The 19,730-nt window shown below is 38.0% G+C and overlaps 1 protein-coding gene across 2 annotated transcripts in view; it reads left to right on the forward strand.

Moving 5' to 3' along the window:
- The window catches only part of LOC106133297 (adenylate cyclase type 2), a 171,552-nt gene extending 153,364 nt beyond the window's left edge, over positions 1–18,188 (forward strand). For both annotated transcript variants that reach the window (XM_060946552.1, XM_060946553.1), the window contains exons 11-25: positions 244–405; positions 3,480–3,607; positions 3,844–3,902; positions 4,389–4,550; positions 5,630–5,792; positions 7,113–7,196; positions 8,496–8,618; positions 9,744–9,910; positions 12,073–12,244; positions 12,820–12,885; positions 13,750–13,899; positions 15,107–15,208; positions 15,650–15,767; positions 16,281–16,425; positions 18,060–18,188. In XM_060946552.1, the coding sequence (XP_060802535.1) occupies positions 244–405; positions 3,480–3,607; positions 3,844–3,902; positions 4,389–4,550; positions 5,630–5,792; positions 7,113–7,196; positions 8,496–8,618; positions 9,744–9,910; positions 12,073–12,244; positions 12,820–12,885; positions 13,750–13,899; positions 15,107–15,208; positions 15,650–15,767; positions 16,281–16,425; positions 18,060–18,165 (1,907 nt within the window). In that variant the 3' untranslated portion in view covers positions 18,166–18,188. The remainder of the gene's footprint in view (positions 1–243; positions 406–3,479; positions 3,608–3,843; positions 3,903–4,388; positions 4,551–5,629; positions 5,793–7,112; positions 7,197–8,495; positions 8,619–9,743; positions 9,911–12,072; positions 12,245–12,819; positions 12,886–13,749; positions 13,900–15,106; positions 15,209–15,649; positions 15,768–16,280; positions 16,426–18,059) is intronic.
- The last annotated feature ends 1,542 nt before the right edge of the window (positions 18,189–19,730 follow it).

Below are 19,730 nucleotides of genomic sequence, written 5' to 3' on the forward strand. Positions count from 1 at the left end.
AATTGAGATTCAAATAGTGACAGGTTGCTAGTTCATCGCCTAAAAGAAGAATCACAAATTTATAAGAATATCCCTTAATCGCCTTTTACGACATCCATGAGAAAGAGATAAATATATAAATACATATAAACGGGACAAATTACACTGATTAAGTTAGCCCTGAAGTAAGATGCGATGTATATTAAGAGACACCTTGTATCCAGTTTTGAAAATTAATCTCATTAATACACTACGCTATTGCAGATCTAAGCAGACGGGCGTCGGTGAAGGTGGAAACGAAGAGTGTGGCCTTCGACAGCACCACCGCCACCAGCCCCGGGGAAGGTCTGGGTAACGGCAGCGTGGTCAAGCCCAAAAGCCGAAGCGGCAGCATTATTGGAGCCATCAGCCCTATCATGGGAACAGGTAATGTTTAGGAATTATATACATACATACATACATACATATCGTCATGTCTATGTATGTATGTTATGTCTAGGAATTATATACATACATACATATCGTCACGTCTATATCCCTTGCGGGGTAGACAGAGCCAATAGTCTTGAAAAGACTATATGGCCACGTTCAGCTGTTTGGCTTAATGATAGAATTGAGATTCAAATAGTGACAGGTTGCTAACCCATCGCCTTGAAAAAGAATCCCAAGTTTGTAAGCCTATCCTTTATCCTATTATATATGTATATCTCAATTTTATCATTAGGCCAAACAGCTGAACGTGGCCTGTCAGACTTTCAAGACTGCTGGCCCTGTCTACCCCGCAAGGGATACAGACGTGATCATATAGTTTCTGAATGAGAGGTACCTATGAGCGGTAATTATGTTCTTCTAAGTAGGTACTCGTAAAGGCTAGAGGCGTGCTTTGAATAGCTTTTGCCAGCCAATTCTAACGCACAATGACCCGTTGTACGAAAATCCCTACTCCCGCGGGTTTTCAGGAAATCTGAGAAAAGTTTTGATCAAGGTACGTTGATCTAGGCATTCCCACCCCACTTAAAATCCTACATTAACTTCGAATAGACATTAAACAATGATTTCTTACCTAACATATAGCACATACCACAGACAAAATAATATCTCATCAATTTCATAATAAGAAGTATAAAACCGAAAAAAGTATTGTACAATCTTCAAAGGTTCCTTGATACATGGTAAACTCACATGGAATAATAAATTGTATGTTAATTAAATCTGCTATTTCGTATTCCGTATTCCGAATGTTTGATGTACGTACTGAACAATAAAGACTGTTTTACATGACTGTTTGAAATAAACGCAAACCTTGAAAGCTTTTTTTAAAGACGATTTAATATTTCTTGTGTCGATATAAGAAAGATAAAATATACAAAACATACAATGTGTAATTTTATAATGATTTGCATGCTATACCTAATTAATGGCTGACCAGGAGGAAATATATTTTATTCTACACCTTTTGTAAAGCCTTGTCATAAGCAAATAAATTTTATTTTCTATTCTATTCTACACTAGTTTATACATTTGAAATTTGGCATAATGGTTACCTACTATATGCTCTAAATATTTATTTATTTTATTTTAATTTGATTTAACTTTATACCCATAATAAATTGACTTATTTATAGAATGTCTGGAAAATACCGCCAGAATGGAATTTAATGGGATTTTACGCAAGTTAAGCCACAGGCATACTTTAATCTAATAATACAAAATCAGACAATTTCAATAATTTGATCAAAATTAAGAAATGGCTAGGCACTTAGTAAAATATTAAATGAGGTGAAAACGACAGTCACGAAACGTCACCTACATCATATTATTTCTAAATATAGTTAGACATAATTCGTTCACAACATTAAATCGAATCTGTTTTTAATAATAATAAATATATACGGGACAAATAACACAGATTCAGTTAGCCTCGTAGTAAGTTCGAGACTTGCGTTACGAGATACTAACTCAACGATACTAGTATATTTTTATAATAAATACTTATATAGATAAACATCCAAGACCCAGCCCAATCAGAACAAGTTCTTTCCTCATCATGCCCTGGCCGGGATTCGAACCCGGGACCTTCAGTGTCACAGACAAGCGTATTACCTTCTTTTTACGTTTTTTTACGTGTGTCTACAGAAGAGCCCTCTATATCTGGTGAATCAACTCCGACGCCCTCCGATGTGATACCGCCTACATTTTTCTCTAGGATGTTAAGTACAATATCAACGGAGTCTTTAAGTTAGTCCCAAATACTCGTGGCTAACCAGTTTGTGATTTTTTCAGATACCCGATTTTGAAACGGTTTTTTTAGTTGGTAGTCCTTTGAGAATGTCATTATTTTAGTTTGTATTATCATGTCTCTGATTTGACATATCCCCTGATCATGCGTAACAAGTCTTGTGACTGTAAAAAAAATAAACTACATTTAATTTATTACATCTATATTATTTTTCACCACATAAACCAAAAATATATTGAATTGAAAACATAGTCGTATTGAATCGAATGTTGTTAATTTTCATGTTTGTTTTTGTTTTTCGAGAACACCGTAATTTGATGAATGTTTTTTTGGAATTGTGACTACAATTTGATGTAAAAATTAATCAGTTAATAAAAAAATCATTTAAAAATTATCTCTACATACATTTGCATTACACCCGAACAATTAGAAACATGTTCATATTGAAGCATTTGTTGTTAACTTGGATGTTGTTTTCAAGACCAACATCATCTGAAATGCTGTTTTTCAAAATGTTATCAGTGAAATGCATGTTGTTATTATAAACATACATATATTATATTCATAAACCCTCACGTTACTTTTAGCAACATAATAATGTTAATGGCGTTACATGTATAATATTACCTATTATATTGCTTAATTCAGCGAATATAATCTTATATAATATGGTTTATTAATTAATTTATCTTTATTCAAGAAATATATTTGATAATTTAATGCTAGCAGCTACAGCAAAATAACCACAGATTTAAGATCATAAGGCACTTTATATTTATATGTCTGTGACCTACACTAACTATTGGGTCTATAAGCAGTTAGTTGTATAAAATTAAAGGTCACTACATCACTACATTACATAGTATAAAACAAAGTCGCTATTTTAGTCTGTTTGTCTGTATGCTTAAATCTTTAAAATTACGCAACGGATTTTGATGCGGTTTTTTGTAACAGGTAGAGTGATTCAAGAGGAAGGTTTTTATGTATAATTTTTTCCGAATTTTGCACCCGTGTGAAGCCGGGGCGGGTCGCTAGTTGGCTTATAAACTTGAGACTTTTCTTTTAGGCATTGGGCTAGCAATTTATATGAATATCAATTCTATCATTAAGCCAAACAGCTAAACGTAGCCTATCAGTATTTTCAAGACTGTTGGCTCTGTCTACCCCACAAGGGATATAGACGTGATCATTTGTCTGTATGTAAAATGGTATAATCTTATCTTTCCAATATTAATTTATTTTTCATCATCATAATTTACAGCAACGCCGGGCGTACCCTCAAGGTCCCGACCTTCCAGCAAGATGACAAAGTACGTGGAATGCTGGGGCGCTGACAAACCGTTCGCCAACATTACCGATTCGACGCTGGCCAAGAATATTGGCATTTCTGTGAGTAGAGCTGCCTCTGCTGTCATCAGTGGCGGATTAACTCATTTCATTATTATTTTTTTTTTAAATTTAACCCTACACACGCAGAGAAAATAAGGTAGAGGTCAAATGTCAAATTTTATATATAAAAAACTTAATTAATTAACAGTAGTTCCTGTGATTAGCGCGTTCAAACAAACAAACTATTCACTTTTATAATATTAGTACAGATGTAGTGAAATTTTTATTTGTTGCAGAGTTTAGCAATGATAGAACAAAATTTACTCCCACAAAGGACCACATGTTGCGATTGCAGGTAATTATTTTTTTCTACATACATACAATCACGTCTATATGCCTTGCGGGGTAGACAGAGCCGACAGGCTGGAAATAACTGATAGACCACGTTCAGCTGCTTGACTAAATGATAGACTTGAGATCTAAATAGTGACAGGTAACTAGCCCATCGCCTAAAAGAGGAATCTCAAGTTTATAAGCCTATCCCTTAGTCGCCTATTATGACATCCATGGGAAAGAGATGGAGTTGTCCTAATTTTTTTTTCTATAGGTGCCGAGAACCACACGGCACTGAGACAGTCTTTTCAAGACTGTTAGACGTAATTACGTTTGTATGTATTATGTTTGTATGTAATGCTGAAATTATGAAATAAAAATTCAGATAGTGACGGGTTGGCATTCCATCGCTTAAAACAAGAATTAGTAAACTTAATACTCTAGAAGCCTACATCTATTGATTAAGTTAACAAGTTTAATCTAATTTCTAATATACTTTTATTTCCAGCAATAACTCGGAAGGCATGAACCGTCTCACGCTCTGGTTCAAGAGGAGCAGTCAGGAGCGACAATACCGGAACCAGCCGGACGCGCAGTTCAAATATAACGTCGCGTGCGCAGCTCTACTGTTCTGTTTGCTGGCGTTCATACAACTGTTTACTGTACAAACGTGAGTTACGCTGAGTTAGTTTGTTTGTGAGTTAGTTTGAGTGTGTCAAAATTATAACATAATAGAGGCCGCCCGCGACTTCGTCCGCGTGGAATCAATCCCGGGGTAACTCCGGGATTTAAAGTGGCCTATATTTTATTCTGGGCCTTCAGCTACCTACATACCAAATTTAATCGTAATCGGTTTAGTAGTTTTTGCGTGAATGAGTAACAAACATCCATACTGACATACTCTCAAACTTTCGCATTTATAATAGATATTATTAGGATTTGTGAATCAGAATAACCTATAGCTGCCTGAATGTGCAGGTATCCTCTCGGACAGTTACAAAGAGCATCGCACAGTTACAAACTTACTTATGTATGTATAATTACATACCTATTTACTTAATCATGTAAAATTTGTCCCGTAGGTAGGTATATGTTTATACCTATATATTTATTTTTGTTTTATTTTTTTTATTTTTGTTTTTACAATTTCTTGTATTTTTTTGCTACCCTTGCGGGGTAGACAGAGCCAATCAGGCTTGAAAAGACTGATCCAATAAGGCTTGAAAAGACTGATTGGCCACCTACAGCTGTTTGGCTAAATGATAGAGTTTTTATATTATTTGGCCTATCAGTCCGCTCACGACTGTTGGCTCTGTCTACCCCACAAAGGATATAGACGTGATTATATGTATGTATGTTGGTCCCGAGATTAATGTATGGGAGTGAAAGTTGGGTATGATATACAAGGAGAGTGTGGAGGGAAAGGTCGGAATGGGAAGACCTAGACGAACGTATCTTGATCAAATTAAGGACGTCCTGGTAAAGGGTCAGGTCTAAAGTACCCGAAACCGCCGAGCTTGTATGAAGAGAGTTATGAATGTGGATGAAGCGAAGGAAGTATGCAGAGATCGTGGCAAGTGGAAAGAGGTAGTCTCTGCCTACCCCTCCGGGGATGAGACGTGATTTTATGTATGTATTATTATAGTATTATTACATATTTACTTAATAATGTAAAATTTGTCCCGCATATATGTTTATATTTATTTATTTTCTATACAACATTTTGACAGATATAATTTATCGTTACAGAGGCATAGTCCTATACGCGTCTTTCGGCCCGACTTTACTCTCTCTGCTAGTGTTCGTCTACCTGAGCTGGTATGACGGCCGTACGCTTCGTCGCGGCATGAGGCCGCTGTCCCACGTGCCAGTGGACGATATTTATGCGGACAACTGTACCAAACCTGGCCAGGTAATGTTTGGTTGGATATGTGTAGGTTAATCTGCGAATTAACTTTGCCGTGTGGTTCCCGGCACCGTTTGAAAAAAGAATGGGACAATTCCATCTCTTTCCCATGGATGTCGTGAAAGGCGACTAAGCGATAAGCTTATGAACTTGGGATTCTTTGTTTAGGCGATTGGCTAGCAACCTGTCACTATTGTGGTTAAAGAACTTTATTTCTCAAAGAAATTTACATTTCACTTACAGAGAAAACATTAAAATAAATATGTATCTACATTTGTTGGTATTTGAATTTCAATTCTTTCACTAAGCCAAACAAAGCTGCTAAGCGTGGCCTATCAGTCTTTTCAAGACTGGTGGCTCTGTCTACCCCGCAAGGGATAAATATGTGACCATATGTATGTACTCGTATATATTATGTTTCTGCTGATAAATCTTACCTTTTTGTCAGTAGAGTGTGTACCGTGCGGTTCCACGAATTTTGGAATAGGACCACTACATATGTTTTCCCATGGATGTCGTAATTGGTAATTAGGGGAAAGGCTAACTTGAGATTCTTCTTATAGGCGATTTGCTAGCAAACCTGTCGCTACTTATTTTAATCTCAATTCTATCATTTAGTCAAACAGGTAAACGTGTCATTTTAGTCTTCTCAAGACTGTTGGCTCTGTCTACCCTGCGAGGTATATAGACAAGACTTTCGTAGTTATGTATATATGTGTGGAAAGAGTGAAGACAAAATAATCTTCACTTTGTATTCAAACAGTATTTGTTACAGCGACATCTTCCGTTGATAAGTTGAATTTTTAAGTAGTCCATGAAAGTTTTAAGTGTGCTGGAGTGTCGGGCAGATAGGATGTCGCTAATATTACATTTTACAGTAAGCCTATCCCTTAGTTGACATCCTTTTACGACATCCATGGGATATGGATGTCGTAAAAGGCATCACAAGATAAATATAAATATATACGGGACAAATTACACTGATTGAGTTAGCCTCGAAGTAAGTTCGAGACTTGTGTTACGAGATGCTAACTCAACGATACTATATTTTATAATAAATACTTATATAGATAAACATCCAAGACCCAGGCCAATCAGAGAAAGTTCTTTTCTCATCATGCCCTGGCCGGGATTCGAACCCGGGACCTCCGGTGTCACAGACAAGCGTACTACCGCTGCGCCACAGAGGCCGTCGAATGGAGATATGGAGTAGTCCTAATCTTTTTTGCATTGGTGCCGGGAACCACACGGCACAGAAACAGCAGAAACCGTAACAAATACTAAGGCTCACTTGTTCCAACTTTATTTCCCCTTTTTCTATTGCAGGTAGTGGCCAGTAATCGTTTTATACGACTGTCCATCTTTTTAGTAACAGTATCGCTTATTGGCGCTTGTGCTGTTATCAACTTGGTAAGTTTCATATTGTTACACAAGTAATAAATTAATTTACTAGCGACATACCATGGTTTCGCACGTGTAGTACGAATTTATATATGTATGTATGTAAGACAACCTTCCTCAGAAAACCCCCTTTCCAACATTTCTAACATGAACAAAATCCGTCCATAACTTTCTGAAATTAGCGCATACATACGATAAATGGTTTATTAAAATTGTTCGCAGCGAACTCAGACCGCGCGAACTTTTTAATTTTTTTCAGACATGTGAATATCTGAAAAACTTCTAAACCGATTTGGATAACCCGCGAACTTAAAAATTCTAGGAGGTAGACTCCTTACTTAAGTCCCTATTGCATCCTGACCACTCTGGAGAGGAGCCCGGGGTCCATGTTTGACCATGGATCCTGGATTGGGTGAGTCAAGTTTTTACACGGAGTGACTCCCGTCTGACTCAAAAACTTATTCAATTTCATCAAAATCAGACCAGCCGTTCGAATGTTATTGCGTTATAAACATACAACTGTCGTGGGCTTGCTGGAAAAAATTGTTGAGAATTATGTAGTGCCCTTGTACTGAATTACCCTTTATTTATAGTTTTATTCTTATTTTCCTTGATGTACATAAATATATATAAATAAACTAGCTGTGTAGCTAACAAAGTTGCGGCTTCGTCCGCGCGGAATAATTATTTTGGGCATCATTGAAGCCCTCAAGGATTAAATACTTTTCCCCGTTTTTTTTTTTCACATTTTCCATTATTTCTTTGCTCCTTATAATTGCATCTTAATGTTATATAGCCTAAAGCCTAAATGGACTATTTAACGCAAAAATAATTTTTCAATTCGAACCAGTGGTTTCTGAGATTAGCGCGTTCAAACAAACAAACCCTTCAGCTTTATAATATTAGTAGGTACAGATTAAAAAAAAAAATCACCCCAATTTGTTTGGTAGACCCCACGCGCTTTGTCCGCTCAGTCAATAAATAAATAAATAATAAATATATTTGGGACAAATTACACAAATTGAGTTAGCCTCAATGTAAGTTCGAAACTTCTGTTACGAGATACTAACTCAACGATACTATATTTTATAATAAATACTTATATATAGAAAAACATCCAAGACCCAGGCCAATCAGAGAAAGTTCGTTTCTCATCATGCCCTGGCGGGGATTCAAACCCGGGACCTCCGATGACACAGACAAGCGCACCACCGCTGCGCCACAGAGGCCGTTAAAAACTTTGACAACAAGGTTTCGTTTTGTACAGACAGACACGCCCTAATGAATTTTCAATATATTTTTACTCAGTTTCAGAGATCAATAATTCCATCTAGAGAATATTATATCGACATGGGGAACGGAACTGATATGAACAACACAGACGACACTAACATCAGACCAATATTGTATTCGGAATTGGATGCGGCGCCTGTAAGTATGATTCTGTAAATAAATAGATAATAAACATACATACATACATACATATGGTCACGTCTATATCCCTTAGACAGACCCAACAGTCTTGAAAAGACTGAATGGCCACATTCAGATATTTATTTATTGTAAATAATAAAATAAATAAATAAATATAGGTACGTATACGGGACAAATTACACTGATTGAGGTAGCCTCGAAGTAAGTTCTAGACTTGTGATCATCAGGCTAGCAACCTGTCACTATTTGAATCTCAATTCTATCATTAAGCCAAATAGCTGAACGTGGCCATTCAGTCTTTTCAAGACTATTGGCTCTGTCTACCCCGCAAGAGATATATGCGTGACCATATGTACGTATGTACGTACTTATATAGATAAACATCCTAGACCCAGGCCAATTAGAAAAAGTTCTTTTCTAATTAAGCCATGGCCGGGATCGAAAAAGAAAATTGTGAGCATATTGAGTAGGTCTGAGAATCGGCCAACATCTATTTTTCATACCCCTTAGTGATAAGGGTTGTCCATCCTTAAAAAAATTATTTTAACTAGAAATAACTTAATTTTTTTTTTAAATGGCAAAACAATGTTTACTGGATCATCCTAGTCCTATAAATGCGAAAGTTTGTGAGGAGTCAGGATGTTAGTATAGATGTTTGTTACTCTTTCACGCAAAACTTCTGAACCGATTACGATGCAATTTGGTATGTTGGTAGCTGAAGACCCAAAATAACATATAGGCATACTTTTTATCCCGGAGTTCCCGCGGGATTGATAGGGTTTCCATGCGGACGAAGTCGCGGGCGACCTCTAGTATATATGTATATAGACATATATTTTGTACCGTGTGGTTCCCGCCACCATTGCAAAAAAGAATAGGACCACTCCATCTCTTTCCTATGGATGTCGTAAAAGGCGACTAAGGGATATGCTTATAAACTTGGGATTCCTCTTTTAGGCGATGGGCTAGCAACCTGTCACTATTTGAATCTCAATTCTATCACTAAGCCAAACAGCTGAGCGTGGCCTATCAGTCTTTTCAAGATTGGTGGCTCTGTCTACCCCGCTAGGGATATAGACGTGATCATATGTATGTATGTATGTATATTTTTTGTAATTTCAGAGTTACATCTACAGTTCAGTGTTGACATTAGCATCAATATCGGTGTTCCTCCACGTTGGCTTCGTGTTCAAATTGGCTCTGATGATTTTGACTCTAATCACACACATATCGTTGTTCGCGTCCACTGACTTCTTTGAGCTTTATCAGATACAGGAATTGGAATCCAAGTGAGTATATTGTAGCTGGTATTAGCGACTATACTTTTTAGCAAATTAACAAAATGTTATTTTTGGGAATGTAGCGATAAAAGAATTCAAAGTTTGTAAGCATTTCCTTTTGACGCTTTTTACAACATCCATGGGAAAGAGATGGAGTGGTCCTATTCTTTTTTCTATTAGTGTCGGGAAATATGTCACTATTTGCTGTTGGGCTGGCAACCTGTCACTATTTGAATCTCAATTCTATCATTAAGCCAAATGGCTGAACGTGGCCATTCAGTCTATTCGAGACTGTTGACTCTGTCTACCCCGCAAGGGATATTCTTTTTTGTATTGGTGCCGGGAACCACACGGCACCAACAGTTTCGAGCCACAACAAATATTTGCAACGTGATGCACCAACGTGCCAACCAAGTGCCGTGTGGTTCCCGGCACTAATACAAAAAAGAATAGGACCACTCCATCTCTTTCCCATGGATGTCGTAAAAGGCGACTAAGGGATAGGCTTACAAACTTGGGATTCTTCTTTAGGCGATGGGCTAGCAACCTGTCACTATTTGAATCTCAATTCTATCATTAAGCCAAATAGCTGAACGTGGCCATTCAGTCTTTTTAAGATTGTTGGCTCTGTCTACCCCGCAAGGGATATAGACGTGCCCATTTGTATGTATGTAGAAATGTAGTACCTACAAGGGCACTACTTATTTCTAGAGAAGTTTCTTCCAGCAGGCCCACGACAGGAAAGTGTAAAGAAAGGCATTGGCTTGTGTACATAATAATTAAGATACAAACTTACATAAACTTACTGATATTAATAAACCTAAAACATATTATCATACAATAACAAATATCTATACTAATATTATAAAGCTCTAGAGTTTGTTTGTTTGAACGCGCTAATCTCAGGAACTACTGGTTCGAATTGATAAAATCTTTTTGCGTTGAAAAGACCATTTGTCGAGGAAGGCTTTAGGCTATATAACATCACGCTGCAACTTTAAGGAGCAAAGAAAGGGGAAAATTATTCACCCTTGAGGGCTTCAATGATGTCCAAAATAACTATTCCACGCGGACGATGTCGTGGGCACAGCTAGTCAAAAAAATAAACGTACATGTACTACATATAAATATAGTGCCGTGTGGTTTCCGGCACCAATAGAAAAAGAATAGGACTACTCCATCTCGCTCCCATGGATGTCGTAAAAGGCGACTGAGGGGTAAGCTTATAAACTTGGGATTCTTCTTCTTCTCCGTCATACCAGCTCAGGTAGACGAACACCAGCAGAGAGAGTAAAGTCGGGCCGAAAGACGCGTATAGGACTATGCCTCTGTAACGAGACATTGTACATACATACATACATATAAACACGTCTATATCCCTTGTGGGGAAGACAGAGCCAATAGTCCCGAAACGACTGAATGGCCACGTTCAGCTATTTGGCTTGACGATAGAATTGAGATTCAAACTAGTGGCAGGTTGCTGGCCCACCGCCTAAAAAAGAATCCCAAGTTTGTAAGCCTATCCCTTAGTCGCCTTTTACGCATCCATGGGAGAGAGATGGAGTGGTCCTATTCTTTTTTTTTTATTGGCGCCGGGAACCACACGGCTCGAGTTAAATGATACCAACATTTTAATGAGCAAGGCGAAGCGTAAATAGTGCCATTTGAAGTTCATCTAAGATGCCCATTCTTGTCCCTCCGGGCTTCTCTCCAGGCAGGTGATGATCCAATCTAGATCACCAGCCACTTATAAGCAGCATAACACGCGCGTCGACGTTTTTTCGCGCTTAAAACTCGCTGTTCCTTTTCAAATCATAATGAAAAGCGAAACAGCTATTGGCTCAAAATAAGATTTATTTAAACAACAACTCAGACTCAGTGCCGTGTGGTTCCCGGCACTATTACAAAAAAGAATAGGACCACTCCATCTCTTTCCCATGGATGCCGTAAAAGGCGACTAAGGGATAGGCTTATAAACTTAGGATTCCTCTTTTAGGCGATGGGCTAGCAACCTGTCACTATTTGAATCTCGGTTCTATCATTAAGCCAAATAGCTGAACGTGGCCATTCAGTCTTTTCAAGACTGTTGGCTCTGTCTACCCCGCAAGGGATATAGACGTGATCATATGTATGTATGACTCAGACTTTTATGTGCGCTCCCCCCCCCACAGGTTCTCAATGCTGCCGTACGCGGTTAAAGCCGGAGTGGCGCTGGTGTTCGTGGGCGCTTTGCTGCACATCTTGGACAGGCAGATAGAGTTCACGTCCAGGACTGACTTCCTGTGGAAGGACAAGTTGAAGTCCGAGCAAGAGGAGGTGGAGACCATGAGGGGAATCAATAAGGTACAATAACGCAGTAACTTAATTTACACATACATACATAAAATGACTTACTACTACTTAATTTAGTTTAAATAAAAAAAAAAAAGAGTAATTTTAACGTGAGTAAACGTGACGTGTGGTTCCCGGAGCCAATAATAAAAAAGAATAGAACCACTCCATCTCGTTCCCATGTATGCCGTTAAAGGCGACTAAGGGATAGGCACCAGGAAGTGGTAACAAGCTGCACTGCAGCATTTCTTCAATAACATCAACTTCACAATTATCCAGACTTAGAATAGAAATGTGGACGAGAGAATACTTATATAAGACTACCCACCCATACTTTTTATTAGGTACCACATGGATGTCGTAAAAGACTCAGGAAAGGCTATTAAACTTGGGATCACATCCTGTCACTATTTAAATCTCAATTCTATCATTAAGCCAAACAGGTGAACGTGGCTTTTCGGTATTTTTAAGACTGTTGACTCTGTCTACCCCGCAAGGGATATAGACGTGATTAAACGCATGTAGTAACTTTAAGCTGGCACGATTGCATGATTAAATAAAATAGATTTTTTTTTTCTATTTTTCAGATTCTGCTCGAGAACATTTTGCCAGCTCACGTGGCTCAGCATTTCTTAACATCAGTAGCGTCTGAGGTAATAAATATATTAAAAAAAATATATTATTGTTGTTTACATACATACATACATAAAATCAGAGACTAAGTACCTCTTTCCACTTGCCACGATCTCTGCATATATCCTTCGCTTCATCCACATTCATAACTCTCTTCATGCAAGCTCGGCGGTTTCGGGTACTTCTGACCTGACCCTTTACCAGGACGTCCTTAATTTGATCAAGATACGTTCGTCTAGGGCTTCCCACTCCGACCTTTCCCTCCACATATCCTCCATTGTTGTTTATAGTTCATTATTAAATAAATAAATATATACGGGACAAATTACCTACACTGATTGAGTTAGCCTCGAAGTAAGTTCGAGACTTGTATTACGAGATACTAACTCAACGATACTATATTTTATAATAAATACCTACTTATATAGATAAACATCCAAGATCCAGGCCAATCAGAAAAAGTTCTTTTCTCATCATGCCGGGATTCGAACCCGGGACCTCCGGTGTCACAGACAAGCGTTCTACCGCTGCGCCACAGAGGCCATCATTAATCGGTTACCTGAACTTCAGATTCATTTTAGGTCATAAAGGCTAATTAATATAAAAGTTCTAAATGAATCAATTACTAATGCAGATAAGTGTACCTAATATCATAAGCCTAAATCTTAGTCGCCTTTTACGACGTCCATGGGAGAGATAAAGTTTTAGTGCAAACTCTACAGGTCAATAGTCTAAATACCTATACACATGCAAATCCGTGAAATCTTTGTAATCGCGATTTAGACTCTTCGCTGCTATTCGCTGAGCGCGTCATTTTCTTCGTCACAATTGACAGTTGGTGTTTGACATTTAGTGACGTCGCTACAGGCATTTAAAATTTCCAGGAAGATCTGTACCACGAGCGATACTCGACTATAGCAGTGATGTTTGCATCCATACCGAACTACAAAGAGTTTTACGACGAGACTGATGTCAACAAGCAAGGATTGGAATGTTTGAGGCTGCTCAATGAGATCATTTGCGATTTCGACAAGGTGAGTAGAAAAAGAATGAGACCTCTATATCTTTTTCATATAAATGTCGTTAATATGTCGTTATAATGTCGTGTGCCGTGTGGTTTCCGGCACCAATACAAAAAAGAATAGGACCACTCCATCTCTTTCCCATGGATGTCGTAAAAGCCGACTAAGGAGTAGGCTTATAAACTTGGGATTCTGCTTTTAGGCGATGGGCTAGCAACCTGTCACTATTTGAATCTCAATCCTATCTTAAAGCCAAATGGCTTGAACGTGGCCTATCAGTCTTTACAAGACTGTAGGCTCTGTCTACCCCGCAAGGGATATAGACGTGATTGTATGTATGTATGTATGTATGTCGTTAACGGCGACTGAGTGATATGCTTATGAACTTGGGATACTTTTTTTAGGCGGTCGGCTTGCGACCTGTCACTATTTGAATCTCAATTCTATCATTAAGCGTAACAGCTGTCAGTCTTTCAAGACTGGTGGCTATGTCTACCTCGCAAGGGATATAGAAGTGATTATATGAGTTAATAATAATGAATGAGTAGGAATATCAAAGATTCAAATGAAAATTTTGGAGTTTGTGACAATGTACCGGCTAACGAAGTCAAGGAAATTTTGGTGGAAAGGTGGTCATTTTTGAGGGAGACCTATGTCTTATACTTACCCGGTTAAAAGGTGTAATGCGCAGAAAGGCACAGGTTCGAATCCCAACTCGGCCGTGTACCAATGACTATTTTCGAAGTTATGTACGCACATTAGTTTAAATACTAACCAATGCTCTTATAATTCCACGGATCTAACGGATCCACGGTCATACTCCGGGCTTCTCTCCAGATTGGTCAGGATGCAACCGGGACTAAAGCCAGGAGGAAGAAGACCTATAATCAACCCAACAACTAATTTGTTTAAATGTCACTCAACTGAAATTATGTTTTTTTTATAAAATACCTTTTAGTTTTTTTTTTAATTTATAAACTAATCATTTTGTTATTATTATTTTATTTTAATTTTTTTTTAGATTAGGGTTTAATTGTTTTAAGTTTTCGTTTATTTTAATTAGTTTGTAGTATAATAATAGATACATCTCTCTCTCAACCATGTAAACTAGAAAAAAACATATTTGTTTTTTCTTATTGTGTGAACATTTTTATCAAATTAAAAAACCAAACAACAAATTAAATTTTTTATTACAAACTTACAACTTTTGATCTTACAGCTACTACTGAAACCGAAATTCAGTTGTATTGAAAAAATTAAGACAATTGGCAGTACCTACATGATTGCATCGGGTCTGAGGCCAGGCAAAGAAGATAAAACTGTGAGTATTCTCAATTTTAATCATCAAAGCGATTTTCCAATTTTGTTACGAATAATCAAAGCGATTTAAATCATTTTTCAAATTATTTCTTTTTTTAATTATTTAAAATGAATTAATATAATTTTAATCAAATAACGAAACAAAACTGTTAAATCCGCCATTGTACCTACAAATTCTTCTAAATCCAATGACTGTTTTCTATTTTTTGTTACATTTCTTTTTATATGATTTAGCAAACTTGGGGTTCTTTTTTTAGGCGGTTTACTAGCAACCTGTCACTATTTGAATCTCAATACCATCATTAAGCCAAACAGCTGAACGTGGCCTATCAGTCTTATCAAGTCTATTGCCTCTGTCCACCCCACAAGGGATATAGACGTGACCATATGTATGCATGTAAGAAAGCAAATTAATCTATTCGTCGTGTTCTCTCTATTCCAGGATGCGAACAGGAAGGAAGAGCATACAGTCGCCATTTTGGTGGAGTTTGCTGTAGCCTTGATGACGATACTGGATCAGATCAATAGGGAGTCGTTCCAGAGGTTCAAACTGAGGATAGGTAAGATACACGTGTCTTTCCAATGGATGTCGTAATAGGCGACTAAGGGAAATGCTAATAAACTTGGGATTCTCTCTTAAGTGCTAGCAACCGAACACTTTTTGAATCTCGATTTCATGATGTCGTAATAGGCGACTAAGGGAGAGGCTAATAAATATGGGATTCTTTTTGAAGGGCTAGGTAGCCGGACACTATTTGAATCTCGATTCCATCATGCAGCTGAAAGTGGCCTTTCGGTCTTTGCGTGAGTGTTGGCTCTGTCTACCTTGCAAGGGATATAAACGTGACTATATGTATGTATGTTAAAACTAAAATAAATAGTAATAGCCGGAGTTGTTGGCACCATGCCACTTTGGCAGCATGATGGGCTTATAAACTTGGGATTCTTCTTTTAGGCGATGGGCTAGCAACCTGTCCTGTTTTTTTTTGAATTGGTGCCGGGAACCACACGGCACGTATAGGTTTATGTATGAATTTAAAGACTAAAACTAGGTACAAAATTTTGTCTTCCAGGTCTAAACCACGGCCCGGTGATAGCCGGAGTGGTGGGCGCCCAGAAGCCCCAGTACGACATCTGGGGGAACACGGTCAATGTGGCGTCGAGAATGGACTCCACCGGCATCATGGGGAAGATACAGGTCACGGAAGATACCGCCAAGTAAGTATTTAATCTTTCTACTATATGTAGGTACATACTTATAATCACGTCTATTATTATATTTCAAATTCTATACATACATACATACATACATATGATCACGTCTATATCCCTAGCGGGGTAGACAGAGCCACCGGTCTTGAAAAGATTGATAGGCCACGTTCAGCTGTTTGGCTTAGTGATAGAATTGAGATTCAAATAGTGACAGGTTGCTAGCCCATAACCTAAAAGAAGAATCCCAAGTTTATAAGCCTATCCCTTAGTCGTTTTTTACGACATCCGTGGGAAAGAGATGGAGTGGTCCTATTCTTTTTTGTAATGGTGCCGGGAACCACACGGCACCTCAATTATATCAAAAAGCCAAACAGTCCTTATCAGTCTTTTCAAGACTGATGGCTGTATGATGTATGTACATATAAGCATGTATATATCCCTTGCGGGGTAGACAGAGCCAACAGTCTCGAAAAGACTGATGAGCCACGTTCAGCTCTCTATCAGGTTGCTAGGCCATCGCCTAAAAGAAGAATATCAAGTTTATAAGCCAATCCTTTAGTCGCGTTTTACCACATCAACCTCAAGGGGATTAAGTGCTTAGGTAGATTTTAGCTCGTAACTTTTTGATTAATAATAATTTATTAGATATAACTTTAATTTGATTTAACGAAATGTAAAATGACGTAAAAATGTGCATGCAAAGGCCTATATTCTGAATGAAATATTAATTTTGGTTTTTCTTTCCGAAATTTCCGCGATAAAGGAAATTTAATCTTGACCAGTAATAAAACAGAAGATTTACTAATAAAAATTTATGATAGTAAAAGAGATTCAACGGTAAAACTTTTCTGTTTGTGTTATTGCTTTTTCTAAAACGCAAAAAAAAGTTTTCATTTCATGCGCAAATAAATTTTTGCTGTTACTGTTGCTCAGGCGCATTGAAAACGTGCTGTATCCATTATGCGTTACATAAATGGTATTTCACGTGGAACTGTATTAACGAAACAACAAAGCCCTCACTTTTTCTGTATTTATATCGAACTGTATTCAATTTCCATTAATATTCATAATAGTACTTTAATACAAAAACTAGCACTTTAATATGAAAATACAATAAGATGGTATTTGTTGCTCTTAAATTCGTCAGACGATCGTCACTTTTTTATTTTCATTCTTTTTTGTGGCCAATAATAAAACAACAAAATAAAAAGGTTGCATATTTTCCTGCCATTATGATTACTTTATTATTTGATTATACACCGGATCACAAAGGCTGGCAACCTTAAAAAACAATAATTCTTCCTTCTTTTTGACCTCTTCCAAGAAAGAGTACGTCTACCCATATTATTTCATTTTACAATTGTTATTTTGGTCACAATAAACGTTGTGCAGTGCAAACAGGTTTTTTTTTATTGTTACGAAAGACCGGGAACACAGCAGAAAAAAACAATAAATAGGTAAACTATGAACTTAGGATTCTTCTAGTAGGCAATGGGCTAACAACCTATTATTTGAATCTCATATACTATTTGAATCTCAATTCTATCATCAAGCCAAACAGTCCTTGTCAGTCTTTTCAGACTGATGGCTCTGTTTACCCCGCAAGGGTTATATTTAATTTTTAATTAATTATTTTTCAGAGTATTAATGAATGCCGGCTACACGTGTGAGTGCAGAGGTCCCACCTACGTGAAGGGGAAGGGCACATTAACCACATATTTTGTTAAAACGCCTAATATTGGGTGAGATCCCTAAATATTAAAAATATATAATAATATATATATTTTTTTAATTGTGTTCTTAGAAGATAGATGGTTTAATCAAAAAAAATCCCGGCACCATTACAAAAGAATAGGACCACTCCATCTCTTTCCCACGGATGTCGTAAGAGCCGACTAAGGGATAGACTTGGGATTCCTCTTTAATGTAAATCCCTGCCAATCTAAGGTCTGCCGCGCCGATGGATGCATGGCTAGGGGCGAGCCTAGTCTCGAGCGTGCCACTTCCGCCATGGGGTTGGGCGACCCCCAGGTAATGGCTAGCCTTACCCTGGCATGCGGGGCTCTGCTGGGGCGGACAAAATTTTTCCCTAGCGTCTCGTGGGAATCGCATGGATGCAAATTTTTTGAAAGAGCACCTAGATGGCGGCGATGGTGTCCGCACCCCATCACGTCTCGTTCCCGGCGGGAGCGGTATGCGGTCTGCTGAAAGCCGCTTTGCGACGATGAATGTAAGAGGAGGAATGAAGGATAAGATTGAGGAAGTATGCCAGATGATGGATGAAAGACGTTTGGATGTGTTGTGCGTGAATGAAACGAAGCGGAAAGGATGCGACGCGACGCAGCACGGCCCTTACACGGCGTATTGGTCTGGAATTTCCAGTACCAGCCGAGGCTGTCAAGGGGTCGGTCTAATTCTTTCTGCACGAATGGCTGAGTGCGTGAATGAGTATGAGTGTGTCAGCCCTCGTCTTCTATGGATTAGGCTGAAAGTTGGAATCACTCGGATCTTCGTTCTAGGTGTTTATGCACCTTGGAATGTGGGTTCGAGGGGTACAACATCAGCAAAAAGCGAAAACGAGGAGTTCTGGAATAGTGTAAGAGAAGTATTGAAAGTTACCAAGCCAAATGAGAAGATTATTATGTTAGGTGATTTTAATGGATGGGTGGGTGTAAAGCGTGATGGATATGAAAAGGTGCTTGGTGCGTTTGGTGACGAAAAGGTGAATGATAATGGAAGAAGTGTATTAGAAATTTGTCTAGAGTGGGATCTTTTTGTGTCGAACTCAATGTTTCAACATAAAGAGATCCACACCTACACAAGAGTGGAAGGTATTTTAAAAAGTATGATAGACTTTGTGATTGTAGATGAAAGATTGAAGAACAAAGTGCTGGATACCCGTGCATATCGCGGTGCTGGCATTGACTCGGACCATTTACTGGTGATATCCCGGATAAGGGGTATCTTCAATCGCTGGCGGCACAGGGTAAGGGAGCAAACCAGCGCTTTGGAAAGAGTAAAAGTAGAAAATTTGCAAGATATGGATGTAGGTAAGAAGTATATTAATAGACTGAAGGATGAATTTGAAGATTTAGAGGAAATGAGCGATATTGAAGATGGATGGAAGGAATTTAAAGAAAGAATTGTGAAAGTAGCTGTTGAAGTGTGTGGTGTAAGTAGAAGAAGGAAAGGAAAAAATCACAAAAATGCGTGGATGAGTAAAGATGTGCAAGAACTTGTGCGATTAAAGAAGAAAGCACGGCTGGATTTGTTAGCAGCAAAAGCTAACTTAAGAATGCAAGAGGTTATAG

Source organism: Amyelois transitella, chromosome 11, assembly GCF_032362555.1.
Source record: "Amyelois transitella isolate CPQ chromosome 11, ilAmyTran1.1, whole genome shotgun sequence".
Lineage (NCBI taxonomy): Eukaryota > Metazoa > Arthropoda > Insecta > Lepidoptera > Pyralidae > Amyelois > Amyelois transitella.